General features: G+C 40.1%; 1 protein-coding gene across 1 annotated transcript in view; it reads right to left on the bottom strand.

The window, feature by feature from the left end:
• The window catches only part of CFAP61 (cilia and flagella associated protein 61), a 180,256-nt gene that overhangs the window by 31,511 nt on the left and 134,034 nt on the right, over positions 1–14,711 (bottom strand). Inside the window, exons 19-22 of the mRNA XM_063129711.1 lie at positions 14,229–14,397; positions 11,867–12,041; positions 2,439–2,731; positions 871–1,198 (exon numbers count right to left, since the gene is read on the bottom strand). Of these exons, the coding sequence (XP_062985781.1) occupies positions 871–1,198; positions 2,439–2,731; positions 11,867–12,041; positions 14,229–14,397 (965 nt within the window). The remainder of the gene's footprint in view (positions 1–870; positions 1,199–2,438; positions 2,732–11,866; positions 12,042–14,228; positions 14,398–14,711) is intronic.

The following is a 14,711-nucleotide window of genomic DNA, read 5'->3' as shown; positions in this document are numbered from 1 at the left end:
ACTCAGCCATGGAAACCCACTGGGTGACTTTGGGCCAGTCACAGACTCTCAGCCCAACCTACCTCACAGGGTTGTTGTTGTGAGGATAAAATGGATGATTATGTACACCACCTTGGGTTCCTTGGAGGAAAAAAGTTGGGATATAAATGAAATAAATAAAATAAATAATCATATGGCACACAAAACTAGGGACTTCCCCCACTAAAGGGTCATGGTGCAGGGTGAGTGTCCCCCAGCCAAGCCGGTGGCTGGAGCACTCCCCCAGTAGTCGACTCTCTCAGGATGGCTTCACTGCACAAACCTTCCCCAATTGGGAATCCCTTGCATAGCAAAGCCAGTCCATAGGTGAAGAATCACCCAAAGCTGGGGACCAGATAATTTCAGGAGTATGACCATGCCTCCTGGCATCATCAGCCCCGCCCCCCAAAATTGTTCCCCACCCTTGCTTTAGGCATCCAGAACAGGTTGAATTACATCCGTTGGGCACAGCAGGGCAAGAATGGTCATTGTCCTCATATTGGGCAAATATAAGCATGACCTTCCAGTGTGATCTCCCCATGAAATACATAGCTAAAAGGGAACCATAAGGTTTAGTATAGGCTGTGATTCTGTTGTGCATGTATGTAACAACGATGTCTACATTAAGAATTGGCAACAGGCCAGATATGTCTGAGAGAAAATTTAACAGCAGAGGAATAAACAAGATTGTTCCTGATTTTAAAGTGGAAGAATATTGTATTTCTAAATTTTGTATTTCTATTTTAATTCCATAAAAAGTTATTTTCTTTCACTTCATGATATTTCATGCTGCAACATGGCGCAGTGACTAGAGAAATCCAAGATGATGAAAAAGCAACGTTTGTGGCTCACCTTGAATTTTGCATCCCTTGTATATAGGAATGAGCCTGTCCATATCTTCTGGAGGTTCAAAAACTGGTTCCAGAGTTGGATCAAAAAGATTCAGCATGGTTGCAGCAAGCTGGAAGCCAATCTCCTTTGAGCTGAAATTGCTGTGTGTCCATTCATTGGCATAGTAGATCTTGGAGAACTTGGTTAAAGGACCTGCAGCTCTTATGGTCACATCATTGGTATGGAAGTTGGTATCTATCACAAGCCTCCCATCATAAACAAGACATGCATCATTAACTGCCTTGAAGGTCTCATAATCCACTGACTTGTGGGTAAAACTAAAGAATGCCTAAAAATAAGGTAAGTCATTAATCATCCCATCAAACAACATCCTATAATACAAGTATATCTGGTGCAATTGTGAAATTTGATTTATTGACATTAAACACAAACATCTGGAAACCATTATTTATTTAAATAGTGCAACGACAAAAAATTCTTTTTTGTCACAGCTCTAATCCAATAATTGGTTAATAATTATAGAATTTGTATAATATTTAGCATTGAATGCAGATTCATGGACCTTTGGTCTGAGGTTGGTTTAGTGTAATATGCAAACCTGGATCTCTGACCCGTCCCTCTCTTGACAAGCCAGAGAAATGAGTCAACTACAAACTGTGGGTTATTTTTTCTGACTTATTCGGGTAGAGACAAGTCAGAGATATGGGTCTAAATGTCATGCTTGCAGAGAGAGTGACTGAGCATCATTTATGATCAATGCTGATCATAAATGATGTTTCAGGGTTCCCGGTTTATTGTGCCATGTGAACCCTCCCAGCAACATCTGCATCAAAAACTCAACCATATGACAATTTGGCAGAGTAATACCATTATTTCTAATTCTGAAAAAAGCTTAGTTCTCAGCAAACAACAACATTTATATACATTTATTTAGATAACATTCTAAATCAAAAATCTAAATCAGTACTGGAAAATTTAAACACTGTGGTTTGTATTTTAAAACTTAAGGGAATATCCTTGCACGGGTTCATTTCAATGGTCCTTGTGCAGGAGAATATTCCTCTGGGTTAGGCCCAGTGGTCCCTTCTAGCTTTGTAATTCTATAGTTCTTTGTTTTCCTTTGTCTGGTTGATAGACTCATAGAATCATAGAATAGCAGAGTTCAAAGGGGCCTAAAAGGCCATCGAGTCCAACCCCCTGCTCAATGCAGGAATCCACCCTAAAGCATCCCCGACAGATGGTTGTCCAGCTGCCTCTTGAAGGCCCCTAGTGTGGGAGAGCCCACAACCTCCCTAGGTAACTGATTACATTGTCGTACTGTTCTAACAGTCAGGAAGTTTTTCCTGATGTCCAGCCGGAATCTGGCTTCCTTTAACTTGAGCCCATTATTCCATGTCCTGCACTCTGGGAGGATCGAGAAGAGATCCTGGCCCTCCTCTGTGTGACAACCTTTTAAGTATTTGAAGAGTGCTATCATGTCTCCCCTCAACCTTCTCTTCTCCAGGCTAAACATGCCCAGTTCTTTCAGTCTGATGGTCAGGTGTAACATAGCAAAGGCATATACTTACAGAACATTGCAATCTAAATGGCTTTGTGTTAGTAGTAAAAGACGCAAATGCGATTGGGTCCGGGTGGTTGCCATCATTCCACTGAGCTAGCAGACTATCATGATACACAGTCACATCAGCATTGGCCAATGCTTTATGGACCGCCTTTTCTATTGCGTTGTTATTGAGAGCAGTAACATTGGAGTGCGATGGATGATGCACGAGGTGTATGCGGCTGCCATTAATTCCTAATGATAAGAGGGACTCTATCGTAGTGTAAGTGTCAATTGTATTCCCATACACAATAACATTCCCTGGGGAGGGCAAAAAAAGAAAACAGAGGGACGGAAATTAAGACTTATAATAAAAACCTTATTAATGTAATTCAGATGATAATAATACTGAACTGATCTGTGACCCTCTTTTCGCTCTGATGCTATGAAGTAAACAATGTTACATAGCAACAGTAGCTAAGATAATTTAGTGAAGAACTGACAGAATACTTCCCACAAAGTAGCAAGCACTTAACACAGAAGTAGGACATTGATTATGCCCCCAGATTTTGAAACCCTTTGGTCTGAAGAACCTCTGGGGGGGGGGGAGAGCCTTTTTATCATCCCCCTCTTCCCAGCAGGCCCCTATCTTTTGTTTAGTTAGAGCATTTTCAGATAAAAAATAAAATTAAAACCCTGTAGAACAGATGAGTGAAATTGGGGGAGGGGGAGAGTTAGCCTAGCCATCCGAACGCACTCAAGGAGATGCTTTCTCATCATTCCACAAGCAGGAAGGAATGCATGCCCCTTAAAGATCGCTCTTCTGGTCCTCCTCAACAACAGACAGGGATCAGAACTTATTGACATGGAAACTCTCTGTAGATAAACTGAAACTCTGTCAAATAAGCACACATAGGGCACTTTCCAGGATAGTTAAGTTTTTCTGACATTACATATTTCAACCAAAAAAATATAAGTGTGCATGGGTTATACATATACCACACAGATGGAACAACTACGATATTTATTCAGGGCCGGTGCTACCATAGAGGCCACACAGGCGGCCGCCTAGAGCGCCAAGCTAAGAGGGGCGCCAGACACAGCGCAGCACTCACGCGCGTTAGCTGTGAGCCGGCCCGGCCTGAGGATTCAGCTGGGCCTGGGCGGGCGAGATGGCGCCCCGCGCCTGCCCAGCCGAAGCGAGGCCAGGGACACTGGGGTGGGGGTGGGGCGGCTCCATGTTTGGACTTCCAGAACGCGCCCGGAAGAGAGAGAGAGAGAATGTATAGGTGAATGGGGTGCATCATGGGGTCTTTGAGTGAATGCATGTGTTCATGCGTGTGTTTGTTTGGAGTGAGTGATGCGGAGTGTGTGCACGCGCACGTGTGAGTTGGGGGGATGATTTGGTGGTGATATTCCTATTAAATAATGCATTTTAGACCCATAGATGTTCCTTTCCAAATTGTTTGCTATAATTGGCATGACGTATTTCTTGCACTTTAAAATAAATTTAGCAGTTTCAAGTTTTGTGCTTCTTATTTTTTCAGGAAACATTTGTTCTTAAAAATCAAAGTTGGCATTTGTGTGTGTGTGTGTGTGTGTGTGTGTGTGTGTGTGTGTGAAAGTAGCTCACCTTGCCTAGGGTGCAAAATAGTCAGGCACCGGCCCTGTATTTATTAGTGCCACAGTTGGCTGTATTTGGCAAGTGTACATTCAGTGGCAAACCCAGGTTTGTCTCTGCACACGATGTATGAACTGGTAATTAGACCCACTAACTTTAGCATAAGAGTTTGTTTGTTTATTTATTTAGAAAATTTATATCCCACCTTATTTCTAGGAGAAACTCAAAGCGGCTAACAAATAACAAAGCATATAATATAAGCTCATTGAAATGAAAGGGATTGTAAATGTTTGTAATTTTGAATGCGAGAGAAGGAGGAAAGCCTCTGCTAAGATTGCACTTGCCATTTGCAGTTGTTATAAGTATTTGTATTAAAAAATACACTTTAAAATATAAACACCCACCTGCTGCCTGATTAAATGGGGGCACTTTTTCAATCAAAGAAAGGATAGATTAATTTTAACCAATTTATCAACTATACATTGCAGCCCTAGTACAAAGCAATATTTGGAGTATGTATTGAGCATGGCATCAGCAGTATTGTGATATATTGAGCTAAGCAGTATTGACCCTGTTCGGATGCAACGGTGGTGTCTGGCAGCAAATCGCAGGGACACATGCCATGTGCGAGCCACTTCCGGCTTGCCTTAACAACTCTCTAATGGTGCATTGTTTTCATGTCATCCAAACAGGGGCATTTGGGGTTGTTCATGAATTAAACAACCCCAATTTAACCCATGGCTTGTTCTTGGGTTTGGAATCAGGCACTATAGTGCTCAGGTTATGCCTTCTGCTTTCTCCAGTGGGGACTAACTTCCTCCAAGAGGTATTTGAGGAGTCATCCCTCAGACTTTAGGCCCAGGGGATTCTCAGACCTCCTTAGCAAATTAACGCAGATTAAAGTTTGTTACTGGATAACTCACTATCTGGTGACCAGGTCACAATGTTAAACTACTTCTGGAGAAGACAGTAAAAAGAGATTTCAATTTAAATATTTATCTAGAGTCACATTATTTTCCCGGTATAACGTGTTGACTTTTTTCAGGCTAAGCTGAAAGCAATAAAATACTCCAAGCCACTTTCAAGGACGAAATGTGATAATGTTTCCAAACTTAATAAAAAGTCAGAAGAGCAATATTTCATTAATTATTTATAAAATCATTTCTGTCTCCCTCTTCCACCCCAGAGCAGCTTACAACAAATATAACCAACAAAACAGTAACTACAAGACTAAGGATAACAGCAATTAAAGAGCAATCAGGCCATGCACAACTGTGGCAAGATCAAGACGGACCAATTAATGTTCTGGAGTAATGAATAATGCTCACTATGTGAATAAGAAAAGACTATTTGCACTTGACATAGAGAACTGCAAAGCTGAGCTGCCAAAATCTAAGGCCTTAGCTAGACCGGGCGAAATCCCAGGGTGATACCTAGGATCGTCCCTGTGTGTCCACATGAGGTACAGGGGATCCCAGGATCAGGGAGCGATGATCCCTCCCTTGCCCCGGGATCTCACCCTCCCCTTTGGCCCCGGTTTTTCCGTGGTCCCGGGCTAAGCCTGAGACTGCGGAATGTGTGGCCAGGTGCCATGGGTTGACCTGGCTCCATGTGATTCCTCACAAGGAGCCGGGAGCCACGCATGGGGCGCAGCGCTCCTCAGGAGCACCGTGTCCATTGGGGGTAGGGTGGGGGGAGCAGGAAAAATTATTTAATTTTTTTTAAAGCTTACCTTTAGTGCACAAGCGTTCATGCGCTGCTTCCCCTTTAAGAAATTTAAAATTGGTGAGCGCCTCTCCTTCTGAACGCCTCTCCTTCTGAGGTCGTCGCGCCTCATGTGTAAACAAAGGAGGGATCTCGCGTTAAACACAACACGAGATCTTCCCTCCTCTGTCGCGGGCTATCAGGTAGGTCTAGCTAAGGCCTAAGTCGTCAGAGAAAATCCAGCTGCTGTAGAATATAGTAGCACTTCTGAACACAGAGTAATGGAGTTAAGATGGAAAGGCCATCAAGTCCAATTCCCTGATGCAAAGCAGGGACATCTTATTGTCAGTCTTCACACAAGATCAACTCAGACAATCCTGAGCTCAGAATGACATAAGCAGTGTGTGTGTGTGTGTGTGTGTGTGTGTGTACATGTGTTGCAGAACAAATGGCACCAAGTTGTGCAAGTGAGTCAAGTAGAAAATGTTGGGATGGGGCAGAGGAAAGGGAAGAATAATTCTTACTGGACTAATCTCCTCAAAAACAATCACATCCATATCACCCAATACACATGGTTGTTCTAGATGAGCAAGACAAAGGGAAGATGGGACCCAAAATTTTAGGAAGTGGAAAATCCCTCAAATTAAATCTCCATGGCCCAGAATTGGGACACCAGACTAAGAATAATTTTTTAATCTTTCAACCAGTGAGGTTTCTTGCTGCAACAATTGCTTGAGGTAGACCTTATTACAAGAGAAGAATGTTTTTATACTGTTTGTTTTATATTTTGAATGGTTTTAATTTTTGTGAATCGCCCAGAGAGCTTCAGCTATTGGCGGTATAAAAATGCAATAAATAAATAGAGCTTTACATCTTTAATGGTATAGATTTATTAATAGCCCATTTCCAGCCACGAGTTTCTTCTACCCACAGTCTTTAACCCACAATCACTCTTCCAGAACTCCTTTGTTTTTCAAGGCATTACATGACACCAAATAGCAAAAACATTAGATGAAGGGAAATAATGTTTCCCCTGTGACCTCAAGAAATCATGTTTTCTGTATATTGCAAACATTGTCATATATGCCCTCTAGACAGTAGTTACAGAATAAACTAGATCAATCCAATAGCTTCCTATAAATTTCCAAATATGCCTTAACTACATGAAAATGTATCTGTGAGAAACATAATATTATTCTGAGAAGTTATAGCAACCATAAATTAAACCCATTACAGTCGATTTATCCTTTAATACTAGATGCTCATGTCCCAATGCTGAGAATGTTCATTCATTTCCTTCTTAAGCTTTCAAAAATCACATTAAAAAGGAAGCATGCTAGATGGAACTCCAGTAGCTGTGCTTCATGATTTATGCACTGCAATTACAATGGTATAACATTCCGACAAGGGCGTTTTGAATACGGCCACAAGTAAAGTGATCCATTTAGGACTATTGTAGCAGTTTTGCTCCTTACATCCACCTACTACTAAGCTTTATTGAAAGTGAAGGCTGACTTATGAGTTACCAATAGAGACAGAGTTATAAAAGTCTGCCACACACCATCCTGCCCAGTTCTAACAGGGGAATCTAATATGGATGGTAAACAGTCTGGATTCTGACCTTGGAAATTGCTTTAGGAGGGTGGGGGCTTTCTAGATTAGATACAATGGCTTATCTCTAAGTGTCAAGGGCAAGAGTGGAAGGCTTTTCCACCTTAGCATGGCAGAAGTTGTCTTGTTTCCTTCCTTTGCCTGCAGTCCCTTGTGTTGCATCACATATCATTCTGAAGGGTTCCCTGAGTCTCAGGAATGGCTTTTCAGGAGGGCAGGGCAGGTAGGAACAATGTCGGTGCACACAAGGTTCTTCTGATTAGAAAACTCCTGCTGTCCATATCTGCAGTTGGCTGATGAGAAAAGTGACAGGACATTTTGAATAGGCCATAATATTCTTTGAAATTTAAGGCAGAAGGAGTTCTCTCCCTGCTCTCCCGAACTGAAATTGTTTTGGCTACATTTTGAGAAAGAACCTCAAAATTCACTTTGAACATCACTTTGGGGACTTAACACAAACGAGGATACATTCCTAAGCTAGCTTTCTTACAAGCTTCAAATTCTGGAGAGTTTTAAATCCTGAAATAATTATAAATGGGTCAAAGTAGGCTAATGGGCCTCTCTCTTCCTCTCCTATGGAGTGGCTGCACTGATGGAGTCTAAGAGGTGAGGGCTGAGATGGAAACTGGGGCAGGTAGACAAATGGAAAGAGTTTTCCTTATTCTCTCTTCCTCTCTTTATTTACTTAAGTTACACCCACCTTTTGGGCTACATTAATGACATACATGCTTCAGGAAATCAGGAATTTGTGTGTGAGAAGAGTGCGGTTGGAAGAGAGAGTAGCCTGTCGCGGAAATTAAACTGGTTCTTTTACCTAATGCCCACAGATATAAGAAAACTAGCTTTATAACACATACATCATAAAGTTTATATCTTCTTGCTTAATTAAAACCAATTTTTTAAATGTTACACTTGCTGCACTAGCTGCTGTTGAAATAACATGTCACAAGATAGTTAAACCGTTGTAGTACATTTTGTAAGGCAAGCTAACCACAACTAGGAAACAGATGGAGATGTAGTTCCTGTAGCTATTACAATACCCATTATGGTGTTTTAGTCAGAGAAGTACCTGAACTCTGTATATGCCTAGGTGCTTTGCTATTTCTTTGGTTGTTGTGTTGCTGAGCTGTATTCTATATGATGATTTGGTGTATTATGATTGGTAGGAAGGTTCTGCCATTGTATCTGAGGGAACCTATAAAAATGTTAACCTTTCCTGAAATTGTTGGGCAGTTCCTCAAGTCTTCTGAGACTGTCACCTTGCAGCACTGCAGGCTGCTCGGAATAAACCTTCTAAGGAAAGAGAAATTGTGTCTTGAGAGTCTTTGACCACCACTCAGCGAACCACAGGAACCCGTGGTTTCGGGTTCCACGACAAGCCCATTCCCAATTCTTAGCAATAGTCGAGAATTAGCAATAACTTAGCATTATGGCTGCACTTGCTCTGTGATATCCGCTTGTTATTATTTTCCTTTTACAGTTTTTAACCCCTAGACCAAGGGTGGTGCTTACGTTAACCGTTGGAGCTGTTGTAATGTTGAAAAATGGTTAAGGATGGTAGGAAGGAAGTGACGAAGAGGCTAGGGGAGGGATGAGGATGATACAAATTGTAATTAAGGGAACTTCTCAGTTCACCAGTCACAACAGTTTGCAAAAAGTAGGCCAAATCAGCCCACTTCGGGATAAATCCAATATATTTATGTAAGCTGAATAACAAATCCTGTGTTTCTGTCTGAAACAGCCCTCTAGAATTAATGAAAGAGAGGTGTAAGCCAAGGTCAGCAGAAGGCAATAGCAAAACACAGCAGTCATGGAGTGGCTGTTGAGAGCCATGAGAAAATATCTGTTCTTTGGTGACCCTTATAACAACCTAATAAGATAGGTATCTCTATAATGCAGATGGTGAGTTGAGGCTGAGAGATAATAGGCTTACTGAGGTCAGCTAGTGAATTCATGGCAGAGTTAAGATTTGAACCAGGAATTTCTGTTATCCTGTTTGTAATTGCTATACAACATTTCCATACATATGTGAAAGAGCTCAACTTCATTCACCTTGAAAATCAAAGGGCTCAGCAAATGAAGATTTCTGATTAGACTGTTACAAGCTTCCTAATGCAGGGGATCCTTGAACTTGGAGAAGAGCAAATATCAGTACACTAGAGTCTCTTGGAGGCACTTTTATGAATGCATCTCCAGTTGGACTTTTGTGCCAGGCTCACCTGGCATATTTTCAATGTTTGGCCTCAACCTTGGAACATATGAAGTAAAACTAGATTTAAATATCCCTGAGCAGGTAGAGAGATCATCACCATCACCATGAGATACATGAGTTCTCATACATCAGGAAATCAGGCATGCTAATTAAGTGGGAATTTGTACCTTTGCAACCCAATAATGTATGACCAATAACAGTAGTATTTAGAAAATATTATAAATGGTCAGAGAAGATTATAATAATGCATTAAAAAACAACAAAACAATATAAATATAAAATAATATTTTCTTTTATGTTTTTTAATTTGTTAAAAATTCATAATAAAAAAACAATTAAAAAACAATAGAAATGGTTTAAGAATAGGACAGAACAATAATTAACAAAATTCACCCTGCACACTCAGGTCCTCTGGGAAGAATTTACTCCAGTCAGCAAAAACTAGGCTGACAATTGTTACCCAGAGGACTTTCTCTTCTGCCACTCCCAGACTGTGGAACGGCCTACTGGGAGAGATTCGTCCACTTAACAGTCTTCCCAAACTTAAGAAAACCATAAAGACTGAACTCTTCTTGCAGGCTTACCCAGTTGAATTTTAACATGCCTTTTAATAATGTATTAGTTTCATATGTTTTTAATCAGTTTTATGTATTTTATGGTGTTTTGTATTTGGTGTTGTTTCCCGCCTTGATCCAGAGTGAGAGGTGGGTAAGAAATAAATATATTATTTATATATTTATTTATTTAAGCATTTTTATGCCGCCATTCAGCCAAAAAAGGCTCTCACGGCGGCTTACAAAAGTATTTCTTAACAGTCCCTGCCCACAGGCTTACAATCTAAAAGACATGATGCAAAAGGAAAGGGGATTGGGAGGGGGGAGGAGGAGGGGGAAAAGGAATTATTATGATTATGATTAGTTCTTTGAATAGTAATCTTAGGTCTACATCTCCCTCCAGCTCATAGGTTGAGTATTACTAGACTATTCCACTATGATAGGCAAAATTCATATCTACCAATCCAACACAATTGGTCATTGCGCCAGTGAGTGTGGCGAGGCAAAGGTTCCAATTATCTCCAGTCAAACAAAAGGAAAATATCCAAAGATATCTCAGAGAAGAAAGGATAAGTAGTAGTAGAAGGAGAAGCCATTGTATGTGCCCAGAACATCTTTTTACATTGATCAGAAACAACTTTTTAATCTGTGTAAACCTAGGAGGAAGTGTAACTAGGACCCTGCTTTACTACAGATGTTTGCACAGGTCATTTTGACGTCATCACATATTTTCAGCATATTCTTCCAAATATCCTAATTATGTTATGATTCCACATTCTCTGTGAGCCTGTTGTGGCTTCTATTGTTAACACTTTATTACATATCATGCTTCCTCTTCATCAGGTTTTTAGCATCAAGTAAGATGCCAAGGTCTCACATTGACTGTTACTACGATTCAGCCAAACTCCAAATAGCTTACACAGAGCTAGATTTTTCCATAGTGGATCCATCTTAATCCATCGTGGCTGCTTGTAAAATCTGCAGAATCCAGTGATCAGTTGTGGCCAAACCAACAAGGGACAGAGCTTCTTAGATTGTAGGATCTTATTTCTGCTTCTCATTTGCAAGCATTAAGGAAATAGTATATACAGTACAGAAAAACTGAGCATGTCCATTGCTTGCCTTCTGAACATGGAAACCCAAATATCCTACTGGGCATAGGAAATGAAGAGATCCTATGTGCTTTGTTGGGGGTGCTTAAACAGGCTCAAATAATAGAAGCAGCCCCCTTAAAGAAGCTATGTGCATCTTAATGAAGGGCTAGAACTGTGTTCACATTGGCACAATATGCACAGTACCAGAATACACAGTACCTTTTGTGTTTTATTTGCAAGTATCTCTATACTATGTCCAATAAAGTTTTTTTAAAAAAATCTGCTGTGGTTCAGATCTTATTTTCCTTACAGTGTTTTTAAATTTGAAAATGTTGCTGCAAAACACATTTACGAATGAAATCATTATCTAATTTGTTAATTAATGAATAAACCCAGACCCTGCTCTTAGGACTTTCATTTCATGTCACAAAATAATTATAGATAATTCTTATTTCCAGCGTTTATTTCGAGCAAAAAATATGATGGTCTCCAAAATTGACAATAAGTTGTAAATTAATTGATAAAACAAATAATGGCAGGTGAAACATTTTGCAAGGATTAATTAGACTGTAATTATATACTGGAAATGAAGATACACTGTGCCAAGAAATTCATCAACCTCTGCCCCTGCTCCAATATAGTTGTTATTAAAATCTTTACCTGTAGAATAAGTAACTTTTTCTTTCAGCCACTTCATTGCGATTAAGGCATCTTCATCATCACAAATAACAAAAAGATTGGAAGGCACGACTCCTGTATATTTTTGGTTACAGTTATTTGAGACCTCTCTATTGGTGAACAATTTTTTGATGTCTGCTTCAGTAGGACATGGAACCTGTATTAACAGACAGTGACATAGACTAATATAATTTGCTATACTATTTGTTCAATTAAATTAATTTTGTCATGGATAATTTATTTGATTATTTATTTTCAACAATTATAGTTTACCTTCAACAATGCACAATATTATTAAAATAAAGCAGCTGGCAAAAAATAATGATGGAAGCAACAATGATGAAAGCAAGTCCATATACAGAAAATCACAGTGGCAAAAAGTTCTGGGTAAGTAGTGTTTTTAATTGGTATGGCAAGATTGACAATATCCATGCCTGATGAAGGAAGCTGGGGAGGGAGTTCCAAAGTGTAGGTGCTACCATATATGCCATCGCTATGGCCACCTACCTCAACTCCAAAGGGAATTGAGAGTTATCTCAACACATGGAGAAGGGCCTCTACGGAAGATCTTAAAGTGAACCACCCAGAGAGCTCCGGCTATTGGGCGGTTTAGAAATGTAATAAATAAATAAATAAATAAATAAATAAATAAATAAATAAAGTATGAACAGGAACACAAGGGAGAAGATATTCTTTAAGGGAGCCACCAGGCTATTTATAGAAGTGTGTCTGATAGCCAGTGCAGTTTTTTAAGATGTGATCAGATTTATGGGCCCCAGCTAGTAAACTGGCAGCAGCTGTATTTGTACTAGTTGAAGTTTCTGAACAGTCTTCATAGGCAGCCTCATACTGTGATAATCTAATCTGGTTGTTACTAAAAATGAGTAGAGATCAAGCAAGATCAGGTTTATTCAGGAAGGGCTGCAGCCAGAAAACTGACTGAAGTTGGCAATAGGCATTTTGAGTAATGAGCATTACTTGGGATTCATCTGCAGGGCTGGATCTAATAACATCTCCAAAGCTCCATATCTGATCTTTCAGAGGATGTTCAACTCCATCCAAAGACTGAAAACCAACTTCCTGATCAACTTTAACACCTACCAACAGAACCTTCACCTTGTCTGGATTAAACTTAAATTTCATCTTCTCATATGAAAAACATTAATAAACATTTATACAGCAGTGGTCCTAACCTGCATGTGGACAAGGCTCCCAAAACTGGGACTAGTTCTGTAATTTACTCATTTATTTATTACATTTCTATACCACCCAATTGTCAAAGCTCTCTGACAACAAGACTTCCTACCCCAAGAATGCTCCTGACCTTGAGCAAAATCCTATGGGAGGTTCTCATTGATATGAAAAGGGAGTGTCCGAGAGCACTGACGCTGCTCTTTTACAGCTCCCATTCAGAATCAAAACATGGATTGCGCAGGAAGACTTCCCAATGAATTGTGTCCTTCCTGATTTCCGTTAGCACACATTTTTCATGACTCCAGCAGTCTGATTCTAATCCACATTTGTGTTCAGTAAGATTTACACCTAAATAAGAATCCATGGGGCTGCAACTTCAGCTTCTGAAATTTATCTTCTATTTATTTTTAAACATATAGGTAAACTTCTGTATTAATTAATTGAGGGCTGTTCTACACCAAGCAGATATTCCACTATGAAAGCAGTATGAAAGTGGAATATAAAAGGCAGGAGCCACACTATAGCAGTGTTGAAGTGCACTGACAACTGTTGGGACCCATGACAAATACCATATACTGCTTTCATATCACTTTCATAGTGTTATATTCTGCTTGGTGTAGATGTGTCATGGGCCCCAACAATTGTCAGTGTACTTCATTACCACTATAAAGCAGTAGTGTAGATCCTGCCTTTTATATACTGCTTCCATACCGCTTTCATAGTGGAATATCCTGCTTGGTGTAGATGAGCCCTAAGTCTGGTACATTAAGGAGCACACAACCTTTCCAGCCCTGAGGGCAGTATCCAGTATCAGATGGGGGTTTGGAGAGCACGCATGTACCCCCACACACTCACACAGAGTGCACACACACAAACTCACCCCCTTTCTTTCTCTCACATGTTTTCCCCCTTACCAGAACAGCATCTCCCCTGATGTCCAGCTGATCAGCTGGGTTTCAGAGGGAAGTGGGAAGAGTCTTCATGGCTCCATGGGCTGCACCAAGAGTTGTGCACCCTTGCATTAAGGTAAAGAGATGGCAAATCTTACATTGCGTCAAAGAATTCACTCAAAATTACTCTTCATTTGTGTTCTTTAACTGTTTCAGATATGAAACATACCATTTTTCATTCATTCAGTGCCCATTCTCACCTGAAACTGTTGGCCAGTGCAAAGAATGAGATGATCATATGGCACTTTTCTCCCCTTGGAAACAACTACATGCTTTGCAGATCTGTCTATGCCAGTCATTTTTCCAACCACAACATTAATCCAAGAACCAAGTGACATCAGTGCATAGTCATCCTCATTAAAACAGTGGCTGTGAAGAACAAGTGACATATTAGCAGCTGGTTGCAAACATTAATTAGATACCTGATGAGCTTGTTAAAGTTCCAAAATGGATGGCGTTCTTGCTACCTTACTGCAGGTTTACTGAAGTCCACAGTGAGAAATTATTCAATATGAAGCCTGGAAAAATATCTGTTGAAGTAAACTAATAATTCTTTGCACTAGGCTGCTTTGCAATAACAAATATGTTTGCTATGATCACTATAGCACACAATCCACCCATAAAGTGAAGTGGACATGAGTGTAATTTAAAAAATGTTTTCTGCTATAGTTCAGAATAAAGTG

The sequence above is a fragment of the Elgaria multicarinata genome, chromosome 7 (assembly GCF_023053635.1).
Source record: "Elgaria multicarinata webbii isolate HBS135686 ecotype San Diego chromosome 7, rElgMul1.1.pri, whole genome shotgun sequence".
Taxonomy (NCBI): domain Eukaryota; kingdom Metazoa; phylum Chordata; class Lepidosauria; order Squamata; family Anguidae; genus Elgaria; species Elgaria multicarinata.
Note: the sequence above shows the minus strand (reverse complement) of the source record. Positions and strands in the feature narration are given on the sequence as shown.